Source organism: Acanthochromis polyacanthus, chromosome 2, assembly GCF_021347895.1.
Source record: "Acanthochromis polyacanthus isolate Apoly-LR-REF ecotype Palm Island chromosome 2, KAUST_Apoly_ChrSc, whole genome shotgun sequence".
Lineage (NCBI taxonomy): Eukaryota > Metazoa > Chordata > Actinopteri > Pomacentridae > Acanthochromis > Acanthochromis polyacanthus.
In genome coordinates, this window is record NC_067114.1 from 47,025,540 (window position 1) to 47,039,305 (window position 13,766).

Sequence of the window (13,766 nt, forward strand, 5' to 3'; positions counted from 1 at the left end):
TCTTTATAGTTCTTTAAGATTCACCAGTGGAACCAGATACGGTTCTTCTGCAGAACCGAACCAGAACAACAGAACTTCACTGTATTAATGTTCTAATCAGGTTTCACTGTTCCTGTGGTTCTTTAATAGATGGTTCTACTAAAACACTGGATCTGTTAAAGGAGACGCTAACAGCAGGAGGTGGTACATTAGCTTAGCTTAGCATAGCTTAGCTTAGCATTAAGCATTATTTTATGTTTTTGAAGTTAGTTTTTATTGTTATATTTGTTTAATTTGATCATTTTATCGTATTTTATTATATTCTGTTTATTTATTTACTGGACTGGTACTGAAGAGTTTAACTTAATCTAATTATTTAACTTATTATTTTAACTTAATTATTTCAATGGGCTGCACATTGGAGTAGTAGTTAGCACTTTCGCCTTGCAGCAAGAAGATCCCTGGTTCAAATCCCGGCCTGGGATCTTTCTGCATGGAGTTTGCATGTTCTCCCTGTGCATGCGTGGGTTTTCTCCGGGTACTCCGGCTTCTTCCCACAGTCCAAAAACATGCTGAGGTTAATTGATCACTCTAAATCAGGGGTGTCAAACTCAGTTCCTGGAGGGCCACCATCCTGCATGTTTTAGGTGTTTCCCTCTTCCAACACACCTGATTCAAATGATCAGTCTCGTTATCAGGATTCTGCTGAGCTTGATGATGAGCTGATCATTTGAATCAGGTGTGTTGGAAGAGGAAAACATCTAAAACATGCAGGATAGTGGCCCTCCAGGAACTGAGTTTGACACCCCTGCTCTAAATTGTCCGTAGGTGTGAATGTGAGTGTGATTGTGTGTCTGTATATGTAGCCCTGTGACAGACTGGTGACCTGTCCAGGGTGTCCCCTGCCTTCACCCGAGTCAGCTGGGATAGACTCCAGCACCCCCCATGACCCTAGTGAGGATAAAGCGGTGGATAGAGGATGGATGGATGAATAATTATTTTAATTAATTTTACAGTATTTAGTGGATATAACTAGTAAAGAACCTGTTCTTTAACTGTTTATAGACTGACTGGAGCAGTTTTATTTTCTGTATTCTCACCTGACTTATTTTCAACCGATCAATTAATCAATTCATCAATCAGTGGCAAGCTTCATTTATCTCCAAGGAGAAATTCATGGGAAACAACAACAGCAAACACATGAGCTACGCCAGTGAAATAAGTCAGCTAAAACAATAAATTACAGTTTTGGACACTTAGAAAGATTAGATTTGATATTTACTGATTTAAATCTTCCAGACTGTAATCATTATTTTATTCTCATAGAACCAGTGACTGCAACAGGAAGTGAAGTTGATCAGAAGCTGTTCTTCCTGGACTGAAGCCCAGAACTGGCTGATCCTGAACCCGGTGGGCGTTCGTGTTTCTCAGAGTTTACAGCCAGTGGGATGTCGTCGCCATGGTAACCACCTAAATACCTTTTTACCCCAACAAACCCTCACCTGATCTCTGGAGCCGAGACCAACGTCCAGCAGTAATAATATAATAAGTTCATCATAATAACTTTAATAGCTTTAATATATGTCAGTGTCCATATCCAGCGCTACACGTTAGTCTGAGACTTAGACGACCTTATTAATCCCTGGAGGGAAATTAAGTTGTTAGAGCTGTGTGGATATTCAGTAAAGATTAAAAAATAAGACAACACAGAATATTAGCATATAAATTAAAGTTTAAATAAAATAAAAATCAAAGTTATATTAAAATAAAATGAGATAAGATAAACATCTAAAATAGACTATAGAAAAATCAACAGAATATACAAGTGAAATGAAGTTGTTCCAGCAGCTGGATATTCAGTAGAGTGGTAACAATAAGACATCACAGAATATCAGAGTGTAAGGTGAAGGTAATATAAAATAAAATTAAAAAATAAAATCAAAAGGCGTTCAGATCCAGACTCCACCAGCAGGTGGCAGCACCGCACCGGTTCATTGTTTACTAACTGAAAAAAACAATTTGGAAATAGAAAGATGAAGAAAACATTGGAGGGATTTCAAATGTTCATTTTAGTATTTTTTTAACCTTTTATTTATTTGTGTTTTCTGTCATTTGTTTCCTTTTTAAACCAGTGTTTTAAAAACTGATTCCACTGTCCAACCATATATACAAGGTGTCCCAAAAAAATGTGTACAACTTTTAGCAGCTGATAACTAACCTCACACCACTAGACTTCTTTTATGGGGATACCTAAAAGACAATGAGACCTGCAACAGTCACTGAATTAAGAGCAACCATTGAACGTGAATGCACGCAGATACCAAGGGAATTGTTTGAGAACAGGCGGAGACAAAACAATAGAATGATGTTTGTAAATTCTTTTACATGTTGAAAATTAAACGAATTATAATAAACACCCAGTTTACAATTATTTAAAGTGTGTATACATTTTGGGTACACCCTGTACACACACACACACACACACACACACACACATATATATATATATATATATATATATATGGAGAGAGAGAGGAGAGAGAGAGAGAGAGAGAGAGAGAGAGAGAGAGAGAGAATATTCATATCTGAGTCCAACCAGCAGGTGGCGTTTCCAACCTTCATTAATCCGTAGAAGAAGCAGTAATATTAGCCGTAGAAGAAGAAGCACGGCGGGGCTCGTGGTGTTAAAGCTTCGCGGGAAAACGTCCCAACACGCACAGCTCTGATGGCCTCACGCGCAGCTTCACCTGACCTGTAGCACCGCTCACCTGTCGGACCCTCACCTGGCCGCTCTGCGCACGCGCTGCCCAGACACTTATCAGACTGCACGCGCCGTACCGTCAGCTAGCCGCTACGCAGCTCCAGGGTAACGAGGCGCTAATCGGTTAGCTTAGCAACCGAACCTGCGCTGCCCGGTTTTACCGGAGAATCCCGCCGCTCTGAGGACCCGGAGACCCGGACAGAGATGGCGGAGAGACCCGAAGACCTGAACCTGCCCAACGCCGTCATCACCCGGATCATCAAGGAGGCGGTGAGTCCAAGCACCGGGTCCGGTTAGCATCATCCGAGCTAACCGTTAGGTTCTCCACAAGTTACCGGAACCGGTGGAAGTTTAAACCGCCGTTAGATCGTTTTTAAGCCCCAAAAAGCCTCTCTGTGATCCTTAAAGTTTCCTCTAAACGTCCGGTAGGAAAATATTCCAGCAGCTCCATCTTTAGAGATATTTTTTAACCCGATTCAGAACCAAAATAAAGATGGAGGTCAACAGAAAACCGGTTAGAGTCAGTCTCTGCTGTCTTCAGTGTAGAAAAACATTAAGTTCAGGTAATGTTTAGTTAATATCTGATCACTTAAACTGATCAGCAGATTAACCAGCTTCAGTGTATTTTGTATTATGTGTCTGTTGTGTTAGTATGTTGTTACCGTGTTGTGTTACTATGTTGTTACCGTGTTGTTACTATGTTGTTACCGTGTTGTTACTATGTTCTTACCGTGTTGTTACTATGTTCTTACCGTGTTGTTTGTTGTCGTCTTGCAGCTTCCAGACGGGGTGAACGTGTCCAAGGAGGCCAGGAGAGCGATCTCTCAGGCTGCCAGTGTGTTCGTTCTTTATGCCACTTCCTGGTGAGAACAGAAACCATTTAAATTTTCCCCTCCAGTGTTTGGATTCAGCTCAGAACCAGAGAAACTGTCCATCCTGAATAAATACAAATGAAAAGACGTGTTTTTGTGGGTTTCAGTGCCAATAACTTCGCCATGAAGGCCAAAAGGAAAACCCTGAATGCCGGAGACGTGATGGCAGCGATGGAGGAGATGGAGTTCGAACGATTCCTGGAGCCTCTGAGAGAAGCTTTAGAAGGTCAGGAGATGATGCTGGATTATTTCATACTGATCAGGATAACTTTATGCGCTCCACCTCTGTATGGAGATTCAGGAAAAACAAGCTAACATCAATACGTAAATTATCTGGAAAATTCTAATGGCTAAAGCGTGGTTGACAATTGGAAATATTTGCCAAAAGTGTTGCTAACAGTTGTAAATGTTAACTTGAAGCATGGTTAATAGTTATTATTGTGGTTAATAGTTGGAGATGTTAGCCAGAAGTGTGGCTAACAGATGGAAATGTTAGCTTACAATGTGTCAAACAGTTACAAATTTAGCTAAAAATGTGGTTGAAAATTTAAGATATTGACCAAAAATGTGGCTAACGGTTGAAAATAGTAGCTTAAAATGCTAATTGTTTATATTGTAGCTACAAGTGTTGCTAAGAGTTGAAAATGTTAGCTTACAATATGGTTAGTTGTTACTATTGTGTCTAAACATATGATTAACAGTGGGAGATGTTCATTAAAAATGTGGCTAATGGTTATAATTTTAGCTAACAGTTGAAAATCTTATCTTTAAGTGTTTTTAATTGTTATTGTAGCTAAAAGTGTGAAAAAATTAAAAATGTAAGAAGTGTCGCTAACAGTTAAATCTTAGCTACAAGTGTGGCTAACGGCTACAGTTTTGGCTATCAATTGAAAATGTTCGGTTAAAGTGTTAATTGTTCTTACTGTGGTTAAAACTGTGACTAACAGTTGGATAAGCTAGCTATACTTGTGGCTAATGGTCATAATTGTGGCAAACAGTTGAGAATTCAGTTTGGGACAGATATTAAATTTTAAATGACTCAGAAAAACTGCCAGATTTATCTGGAACTGCAGCTGATTGACATTTAACCTCACAGTAAACAACATTTACAAAATATTAAAGTGTTGTTTTGTTTCTGTTTACATCCTGCAGTTTCTGAACTTAAAGATAAATGTGTTTGGTTTCAGTTTATAAAAAGGGCCAGAAGGGGAAGAAAGAAGTTTCAGAGCAGAAACGCAAAGACAAAGAGAAGAAAGTCGACTCTGAGAGCCGGGAGGAGGAGGAGGAGGAGGAGGAAGAGGAGGAGCGCATGGAGGAGGAGGCCGAAGGTGAAGCCGAGGAGGAGGAGGTGGAGAACTGAGGAAGATCCAGGGCCGTGGTGCGTTCAGGCGTCACTCGGTCATCACGGCGCTGATCATCAGAACCAGTGAGGAGGAGGAGGTCGTCTTCCAGCTCAAAGCACAGCGACGTCCAAACGCATCATCGCCATCCAGACGTCCGTCTTTCATTTACATAAAAACTCTGTTCGGTTCCATGTTGACAGAAAACTACAACGATTTTCACCATCAAGTCAGAAAAATAGTAAGTTTCAGTTTGAAGCTTCCAGATGTGACGTAAACTGAAGGTAGTTTGGATCCTGAGCCAAAATAAGTTGTTCTCAAAGAAATTCAAGTTTTTTTCGACCAAACGATAAACTGATGAACAGTGAAAATCATCTGCATTTACCCAGAATGCAAAGCGTCAGTAAACAGCAGAGTTAGAACAGCAAAGTAAAATGGAATCAATTTTCTGTATTTCTGAACAATAAAAGTGAACATTTACAGATTTAAAACTGAATTTCAATCTGGAGCTTCTTCAGTAAAAAGCAGAAAACCAACATTTTGAGGTTTTGGTAGAAAATTCCACATCTGGAGCTTCTTCCTCCAGACAGACGTAGATCTGAGCTGTTAATGAGCTCTTCATCCCTAGTGAAAGTAGCTGCACTAGTCGATCAGTTTGTTCCTTTTTCTGATGCGTTTTTCAACCATTTGTACTTTTGTAGACTTGTATATGACTGGCCAAGATTTTCAATAAATATTTTGTATTAAACCAAAACGTTCTGTTTCTCTGACAGAAGAAACATTAAGAACATCCTGGTAGATGTTTAAATGTGATTCAGTTAAACCCAGAATGACTGAAAAGTCAGATAATTGATTTAAAGGGAGAGTTTGTGGGATCAGAATTGTTCTTCTGGCTGGAAATGAAGCAAACCAACAGAAAACATGTTTGAGAAGTTAATGTCATTTTCACTCCCAAGTAATTTCCAAGTCTTGAAATTCTTGTTACATTTCTAAGAAAATCTGTACTGAAACTATTTTAAATGTTCCTTCTGATTCCTAGCTGGAGATGTTACTAAAACCGTGTCAAACAGTTGCAACTGTGGCTAAAAGTTTGACAACTGAAAACATCAAAGCTGTAGCTAACAGATTAAATGTGTACAGTGTGGTTAATAGTTATTGTGGCTAACAGTTTGAGACATTTTTAATCACATAATGCTCACTCACATTTAAAAAGAACATTTCAGACAGCTAATTACAACTAGTATTACAACTAGCTAATTACAACTAATTGTAAACTAATTACAATTAGTTTACATTAAAGTTTGTTAATTGCTCATTCATGACTAAACCTGCTGACACTTTACTGCAGATTAAATCCAGGAACAGAATTCAGCCTCCGTCTGAACCTTATTTTTCTTTAAAAGCTCCGAGTATTATTTATTAATCGCTGCATCGACTTCATGACAAACTCAGCTGATGCTTCAACGGTTCAGGTAATAAAAACAAAGACAAGTTTCTGTTTTTTTCTCCACATTTTATTCGTGTCCTGTTCAGTCAGACGGGCACTCCACTTTGCCGCTGTTGATGTCATCGATGACATCATGGGGATGCCGTCCGTCGATGGTGCAGCCGACAGACTGAGCGGTGCCGAGGATCTCCTTGATGGTTCCTGACGGAGAAATAAGATCAGAGTTAAAAACCAACAAGAAGACCTCAGGTAGAGATGATTATAAAACCACAACTCCACCAAGTCCTGCAGGTTAAACCGAGCTACAAGCAGAAAGATTCACTGGAAACACCCGTTAGCTTAGCAACAGTAATGCTACAAACTACTTTCTGTAGAACGCTCACATCTGAGGAGTTACTTCAGATTTAACCAACATCTCCAACTGCTAGCCACAACAATAACGATCAACCATAATTTAAGCTAATATGTTTCATCTGTTAGCCACACCTTTGGCTAACATTTTCAACAATTCGCCACAAAAATAACCATTAACCACCATGTAAGCTAACATTTTCATCCTTTGGCCACACTTTTGGTTAATACTTCCAATTGTCAGCCACACTGCAGCCAAAACTACCAACTATCACACTTTAAGCTACTATTTTCCTCTATTTGGGACATTTGTTTACATTTTCACTAAAACGTCTTCTTAAAGGATGTAAGTGTTCCAGACTTTTCGGCACAGAGGTGTCCATTAGCGTGAACAGCTCTGTTTCCTAAAGCCGGGTCGCTCTGAGCCTCCACTGGATTACACTCAGTCACCGGCAGACGGGTGTAGTGGCGGGAGGCTGCTGAGAAACCGGTAGACTAATAAACCAGTAGACGGTGTAGTGGTGGGAGGCTGAACTTGAATCCACCATGAATCTTACCGGCGAGCTCCCTGGCAATGGAACGAGGCCTCATGACGCGAGCGATGTTCACGATCTCATCAAAGCTCACGCTGCCGCTGTGCTTAACTGGAAGAAACAGAAACAAGGATGAAGTCTGGTTTAAGGTCTATAAACGTCTACAGACGTCCAGTCTGGTTTAAGGTCTACAGACGTCCAGTCTGGTTTAAGGTCTACAGACGTCCAGTCTGGTTTAAGGTCTACAGACGTCCAGTCTGGTTTAAGGTCTACAGACGTCCAGTCTGGTTTAAGGTCTACAGACGTCCAGTCTGGTTTTAGGTCTACAGACGTCCAGTCTGGTTTTAGGTCTACAGACGTCCAGTCTGGTTTTAGGTCTACAGACGTCCAGTCTGGTTTTAGGTCTACAGACGTCCAGTCTGGTTTTAGGTCTACAGACGTCCAGTCTGGTTTAAGGTCTACAGACGTCCAGTCTGGTTTAAGGTCTACAGACGTCCAGTCTGGTTTAAGGTCTACAGACGTCCAGTCTGGTGTAAGGTCTACAGACGTCCAGTCTGGTTTAAGGTCTACAGACGTCCAGTCTGGTTTAAGGTCTACAGACGTCCAGTCTGGTTTAAGGTCTACAGACGTCCAGTCTGGTTTAAGGTCTACAGACGTCCAGTCTGGTTTAAGGTCTACAGACGTCCAGTCTGGTTTAAGGTCTACAGACGTCCAGTCTGGTTTAAGATCTACAGACGTCCAGTCTGGTTTAAGGTCTACAGACGTCCAGTCTGGTTTAAGGTCTACAGACGTCCAGTCTGGTTTAAGGTCTATAGACGTCCAGTCTGGTTTAAGGTCTATAGACGTCCAGTCTGGTTTAAGGTCTATAAACATCCAGAGTAACTTACTGTTCTTGACCTTCTTCCTGTCACGAGGAGGTTCCTTCAGAGCTTTGATGATCAGAGCCGATGCAGATGGAACCACCTCAATCTGAAACAGAGGTAATTAAGTTTAAGGTTCAGATCAGCAGAAACAGATGCAGCTCCATTCCAGCCTCAACAGAACTGTTTATTCTGCTCCTGAAGCCACCGTGGTGCATTCAGGAGCCTGTGCTTTCCTACGTACCGCTGCCTGTCTGTTCTGGATGGTCAGCTTCACAGTGATCCTCAGACCTTTCCAGTCTCCGGTTGCCTTGGCGATGTCGTCACCGACTTTCTTAGGAGACTGCAGAAGAAAAAAATCATACCGTTTAAAAATCAGTCGATGGAGACGCATTCAGGTCATGCTGACGCTTCAGATTGTTGCAGATATTTTGACATTTTAACCGTCAGCCTCATTTTTAAGTTATCTCCAACAATAATGACTACTAGACACGCTTTAAGCCAATACTTTCATCTGTCAGCCACATTTTTAGCTAACATTTTCATCTGTTGACCACACTTTTTCCTAATATTTTCAATTGTCAACCACATTTTTAGCCAAAATTGTAACAGACACTAAGCTAACATTTTCATCAGTTATCCACACTTTCGGTTAACTTTTTCAACTATCAGCGGAAATGTAACCGTTAGCAACATTTTTAAGCACAGTAACAACAATTAGTCTTACTTTAAGCTAATACTTTCATCTGTCAGTGACACTTGGCAACATTGGAGCTATTAGCCTCACTTTTGGCTAACATTTCATCTGGTAGCCACATTTTGGCCAATATTTTAAACTGTCGATCACACTTTTAGCCACAATTGTAACAGTTAACATCACTTTTAGCCACCATAATAGCTATTAGCCCCCCTTTAAGCTAACATTTTCATCCATTTACCACTCTTGGTCTAATATTTCCACTGAAATGTCGTCTTGTATTCGTGTCTGTTCTGCAGTTTAAAGGATTAAAATGTTCCAGACTTTTCGGCACAGAGGTGTCCATTAGCGTGAACAGCTCTGTTTCCTGAAGCCGGGTCGCTCTGAGCCTCCACTGGATTACACTCAGTCACCGGCAGACGGGTGTAGTGGCGGGAGGCTGCTGAGAAACCGGTAGGACCAGAACTCACCAGACCCAGAGGTCCGATTTTCGGGGCCAAAGCCGAGGTGGCGCCGACTTCTCCTCCTGTGCACCTCATGTACACTGAAACAGAAAAGCAGAGGCTTCACTCAAGCACCTGGACAGGTAAACACTGAACACTTCATTACCCAGAACACAATTAATCAAGACAGCACGATTAAAAAGTGAAATTAAATCAATGTTCAGTCGCTTTTATCTGTTTATTTTCACGCTGTTTAAATTTAATATCAACACCAGCCAAACTATGACGTCTGAACAGATTTACATTTATTTTCCAACAGTAACTCCAAACTTTAATTAATAATTACTCGCGACCTGAACAGAGAAATGATGGAACCAATTATTTAAATTAAACACTGGAGCTGTAAACACTTAATAAAGTTTATCAAACATTCAGTACTTCTGTTAAAGACTTTCTGCACTTCAGAACTATCTGACGTGGTTTCACACACAGGCGCCAATTAAAGCTGCAACTACTGATTTATATTATCTCAGTTCATTAATTAGTTTGAATCTCTAAAATGACAAATGTTTTAATTTTGTCCAAAGATTTTTAATTTAAGGTCAAAGAAACCAGAAAATATTCACATTTAAGAAGCGGGGAAGAATCTAAGACTTGGTTCTTTAAAAACAAAATACTCAAAGTAATCGATTGGTGTTTTAGCTGGAATTTTTAAAATCAGACTAGATCATTTGGCTGCTTTAAATCCGTGTCTTCACTCCGTTTTAACCTCGTGTTAAACTGTTAGAGTTCTTTATATGCAAACATTTTTTTACCCATTTATTCACGTTCTGGAGACTTCTGACATAATTTCATCCTGGAAGATTTATTAAACAAGTTTCCTCCATAGTTGACTTTCCACTTATTTACTCTAGAAACTAGTTCAGTGTTTGATTGGTTTCACTGAAAAGCTCTGAGCCGTTAAACAGCTTAATGACCTCATTAGGTCAGAAGAGGTCGTTTTAAAGAAATAATTTCAAAGTTGGTGCAACAAAGTGATATTCCTTTAAAAACAAGTTGTTTAAAAAAAAAAAAAAGAATTACGGACTCATTGAGCATCACATCTTTAAAGTATAAACTATTATAGCTCCAACGACAAGTACTGGACTTCAAGCCAACACCTGATTTTCCTGCTGCAGAGCTGATATTTAATTTAAATAAAAACCCAACTGTGTCAACTCTAAAGTAAACCCAAACTCCTGATGTTACATTTACAGTCATTAGAACTACAATGTTTATTATCAGACGTTTATTTCAGGGATGCATGTTAGTAAACCTACAAGATTGTAGGACTGGAATATCTGCACCAATTCATCACTTGTTAAGTATTAAATTAATCTCCAACTATTCAGTTTGCAGCTTCTTTAATGTGAATATTTTCTGGTTTTTCCTCATTCTGACAGTAAACCGAATATATTTGAACAAAAGATATTGGAGGAAACGCCTTTCAACTAATTGATGTTAATAAAATAATTAAATACTGAAATAAGACCCCAGATTATAGAAAATGTACCTGATGAACTTAAATAACTGGATTACCTTCTGTGAACGACTACAGTCCAAAACATGTTCAGAAAACCTGCAGTCTGACGTAAAAACCGCATTATTTATTAAAGTAGGAACGTTTAAAGGACTAGTACAACAGGTTAAATCCTCGATGCTTTCAGAATATGAACATAAATGAGTCCCTGCATGTAAAACCACCAACAATTAGAAATCTGAGCTGAAGAAAAGAATATTTAAAAGGATGCTTAAGGCGCCAACTTTTAATACACGTTGGGTAATTTTGATTGCTTGTACTGTGATTTGTCTAATATGTACATAAAAGCAGTGAGTTTCCTATTTTTAAATATGTGGAAATCCTTATTATGAATAATAACCATCTAAGCAATGACATGGGAAAGTTTCATGGTGATGCGTTCATTAAAACTGTTGCTTCCTATAATAAAAAATACAAAATTCAATTAAACATTCCATTATCAGCAAGAAATATTTTCATTTTTGCACTTTATAGTTTAGTCGCTGTCTTTATTTTATGGTTTTTAAAGAGGGGTTTGTTCATTAATCACTTGTAGCCTGATTTCAACAGCATTTTGTTCTAAACACAAGAAGAAATTTATTATTTTGACGGTATTTTATGACTTAAGTATTAACATATCCAAAAATTGCCTAAAAACCGGTGATGCCAACATCTGTTCTGGAAATTTGTGCAAATCATACATTTTAAAATCTAATATCCAATTTTCACACATATTTCAGACAAATGAAAATAATCCTACTACTTCACCTGTATTTATCTCAAAGATTGAAGAAGTTAAATTTTAAACCTGCTGAGGACTTAAATTGAAGACCTTAAACCAAACTGATCAATTAATTTCTAAAATATGTAAGAATATACTGAAGACAAAACACCTTATTAGCACCGTAAACCTGCCTGAATATTAAAATAATTTCTTCGGATGCTAGCTGATAGCAGGTCACGTTAGCCACATTAGCAGCTAACTACCGTCTCCCACGTGGGACAGATCGGTTTAACCCAGACTTATCCCCACACCTGATTAAAAACGGTCACATTTCACTCATTTTACACATTAAATCCCACAATAACCAAACACATAAGCTTCACTTCTTTTTTCGTCGAGTTTCGTGTCCCGTTTTTACCGTTTTCTTGCGGCCCACTGGCAGGCCGCTACCGCCGGCATAGAGCGGCTCCATCCCGGCCGTGAAAAGGCTTTTATTACCCGCTGACAGTGAAAACGTACCAACTTTAACCTCGTTGGGGTCGAATTTAGGAGGCATGATGCTGCTGCGAAGGTTGAGCTCAGTTCAGCTGGTTGGTGAGGGTGTCGGATGAACCCGGGATTCGGGACGACCGATTACTGTTGCACCTTCACCGCTAAAGGGGAAAGAAAGACCGAGCGGAGGCCGCTGAGGTTTTTATAGCTCCACTAAATCCCGCGAGAAGTCCGCACTTAGTTCTCGGAGTGACGTGGGTCGAGTATACTATGTGGATCTGATTAATATTCAGTTTTAGTTTATTTAATTTAATTAATAAATTGAATATATTAGAAACAAACATTTTTATATAAATTAAAAAAAATCTTATGTATTTATTTTATGCAGTAAATGGGCGTAAAACAAACAAATGCCAACAAAAAATTAATAACATTAAATTTAATTTTATTGCATCAGTTAAATACATAAACAGTTTATATTAGATTCCATTTTAGCTCATAAATAAATAAATAAATAAATATGAACATGTTGCAAATTAAATTAGGTTTCATCTTAGATGTTATTAAAAAGTATTTTAAAAACAGGCAAACAAAACAACAAAATCATTCTTTAATCAATCAAATAAACTTTTCAAGCAAATGAAATATGTTTTATTGTTTGTTTGTTTTTTACGGGGCACTGACATAATGTAGGATATTTAAAACTGGTTTGGAGAATAATATAAAGCAAAAAAATAATAATTTAATGAAACCAAATATTTGATGTGTATTTAAGCTGATAAAAGATTAATGAAAGGTTCGACAAACAATTTAATTAATAAAATTGTTAAATGTTAATAAAACTACAATAAATACTTTAATGAACTATTTAAATAATATAATTATATGTTATCTGTAATATGTTATATGTAAAAGTAAGCAACAGCAAAAGCAAACATGAAAAAATATAAAAACTGGAAGAATTTAGTACATCCACAGTGGATGTTCAATAAATAAATGCATAAATCTTTAAAAATCCCATAATTTCATGTATTTTTGCATATATTTATTTGTTTGTTTATTTTTTATTTTGGACATTAATAAAATTTAAAAACAGGCAACAATAGCAAAAAAACTGTAAAGTTGAAAATTGTTGTGTGTCTCTTTGTGGTCGTTGTGTGTCTCTGTGTGGTCGTTGTGTGTCTCTGTGTGGTCGTTGTGTGTCTCTGTGGTCGTTGTGTGTCTCTGTGTGGTCATTGTGTGTCTCTTTGTGGTCGTTGTGTGTCTCTTTGTGGTCGTTGTGTGTCTCTGTGTGGTCGTTGTGTGTCTCTGTGTGGTCGTTGTGTGTCTCTGTGTGGTCGTTGTGTGTCTCTGTGTGGTCGTTGTGTGTCTCTGTGTGGTCGTTGTGTGTCTCTGTGTGGTCGTTGTGTGTCTCTGTGGTCGTTGTGTGTCTCTGTGTGGTCGTTGTGTGTCTCTGTGGTCGTTGTGCGTCTCTGTGGTCGTTGTGTGTCTCTTTGTGGTCGTTGTGTGTCTCTTTGTGGTCGTTGTGCGTCTCTCTGTGGTCGTTGTGTGTCTCTGTGTGGTCGTTGTGTGTCTCTGTGTGGTTGTTGTGTGTCTCTGTGGTCGTTGTGTGTCTCTGTGTGGTCGTTGTGTGTCTCTGTGTGGTTGTTGTGTGTCTCTGTGTGGTCGTTGTGTGTCTCTCTGTGGTCGTTGTGTGTCTCTGTGTGTCT

At 38.8% G+C, this 13,766-nt stretch overlaps 2 protein-coding genes, 1 long non-coding RNA gene and 2 other non-coding genes across 9 annotated transcripts; 2 read left to right on the forward strand and 3 right to left on the reverse strand.

Annotated features, from left to right (window-relative positions):
• The first annotated feature begins 2,600 nt into the window (after nucleotides 1-2,600).
• On the forward strand, nucleotides 2,601-5,706 carry pole3 (polymerase (DNA directed), epsilon 3 (p17 subunit)). Its single transcript, XM_022216591.2, has 4 exons — nucleotides 2,601-3,010; nucleotides 3,518-3,603; nucleotides 3,720-3,838; nucleotides 4,800-5,706. The coding sequence occupies exons 1-4, from the start codon at nucleotides 2,945-2,947 to the stop codon at nucleotides 4,970-4,972; spliced, it is 444 nt and encodes a 147-aa protein (XP_022072283.1). The 5' UTR covers nucleotides 2,601-2,944; the 3' UTR covers nucleotides 4,973-5,706.
• Nucleotides 5,707-6,444: 738 nt separating this feature from the next.
• On the reverse strand, nucleotides 6,445-12,253 carry rpl12 (ribosomal protein L12). Of its 2 annotated transcripts, none has more exons than XM_051938906.1 (6): nucleotides 12,085-12,253; nucleotides 9,311-9,384; nucleotides 8,388-8,486; nucleotides 8,171-8,252; nucleotides 7,308-7,394; nucleotides 6,445-6,600 (listed from the first exon to the last, which is right to left on the reverse strand). In XM_051938906.1, the coding sequence occupies exons 1-6, from the start codon at nucleotides 12,119-12,121 to the stop codon at nucleotides 6,482-6,484; spliced, it is 498 nt and encodes a 165-aa protein (XP_051794866.1). In that variant the 5' UTR covers nucleotides 12,122-12,253; the 3' UTR covers nucleotides 6,445-6,481. The 2 variants fall into 2 exon arrangements, with proteins under 2 accessions (XP_051794866.1, XP_051794871.1); XM_051938911.1 differs by lacking the exon at nucleotides 12,085-12,253 and adding an exon at nucleotides 11,984-12,057.
• LOC127533016 (small nucleolar RNA SNORA65) lies at nucleotides 7,099-7,223 on the reverse strand. The gene has a single exon (XR_007940621.1). It is a non-coding gene; the product is annotated as a small nucleolar RNA SNORA65 (small nucleolar RNA).
• On the forward strand, nucleotides 7,296-8,185 carry LOC127530964 (uncharacterized). 4 transcript variants are annotated; one of them, XR_007937757.1, is made up of 4 exons: nucleotides 7,401-7,766; nucleotides 7,821-7,982; nucleotides 8,037-8,090; nucleotides 8,145-8,185. It is a non-coding gene; the product is annotated as an uncharacterized LOC127530964 (long non-coding RNA). The 4 variants fall into 4 exon arrangements; XR_007937754.1 differs by having other exon boundaries at nucleotides 7,296-7,442; nucleotides 7,578-7,766; nucleotides 7,821-8,156; XR_007937756.1 differs by lacking the exons at nucleotides 8,037-8,090; nucleotides 8,145-8,185 and having other exon boundaries at nucleotides 7,320-7,442; nucleotides 7,605-7,766; nucleotides 7,821-8,021.
• Nucleotides 9,152-9,276, reverse strand: LOC127533017 (small nucleolar RNA SNORA65). The gene has a single exon (XR_007940622.1). It is a non-coding gene; the product is annotated as a small nucleolar RNA SNORA65 (small nucleolar RNA).
• Nucleotides 12,254-13,766: the final 1,513 nt, after the last annotated feature.

Excerpts from the sequence above, each read along its gene's own strand:
- rpl12 (XM_051938906.1), bottom strand. The coding sequence starts at position 12,121 with ATGCCTCCTAAATTCGACCCCAACGAGGTTAAAGTTG. Across the intron at positions 9,385-12,084 it reads CCCCAACGAGGTTAAAGTTG|TGTACATGAGGTGCACAGGA; the intron begins GTACGTTTTCAC and ends TTTCTGTTTCAG. Across the intron at positions 6,601-7,307 it reads CATTGCCAGGGAGCTCGCCG|GAACCATCAAGGAGATCCTC; the intron begins GTAAGATTCATG and ends TTTCTCCGTCAG.
- pole3 (XM_022216591.2), top strand. The coding sequence starts at position 2,945 with ATGGCGGAGAGACCCGAAGACCTGAACCTGCCCAACGCCGTCATCACC. Across the intron at positions 3,011-3,517 it reads CCCGGATCATCAAGGAGGCG|CTTCCAGACGGGGTGAACGT; the intron begins GTGAGTCCAAGC and ends GTCGTCTTGCAG. Across the intron at positions 3,839-4,799 it reads TCTGAGAGAAGCTTTAGAAG|TTTATAAAAAGGGCCAGAAG; the intron begins GTCAGGAGATGA and ends GTTTGGTTTCAG.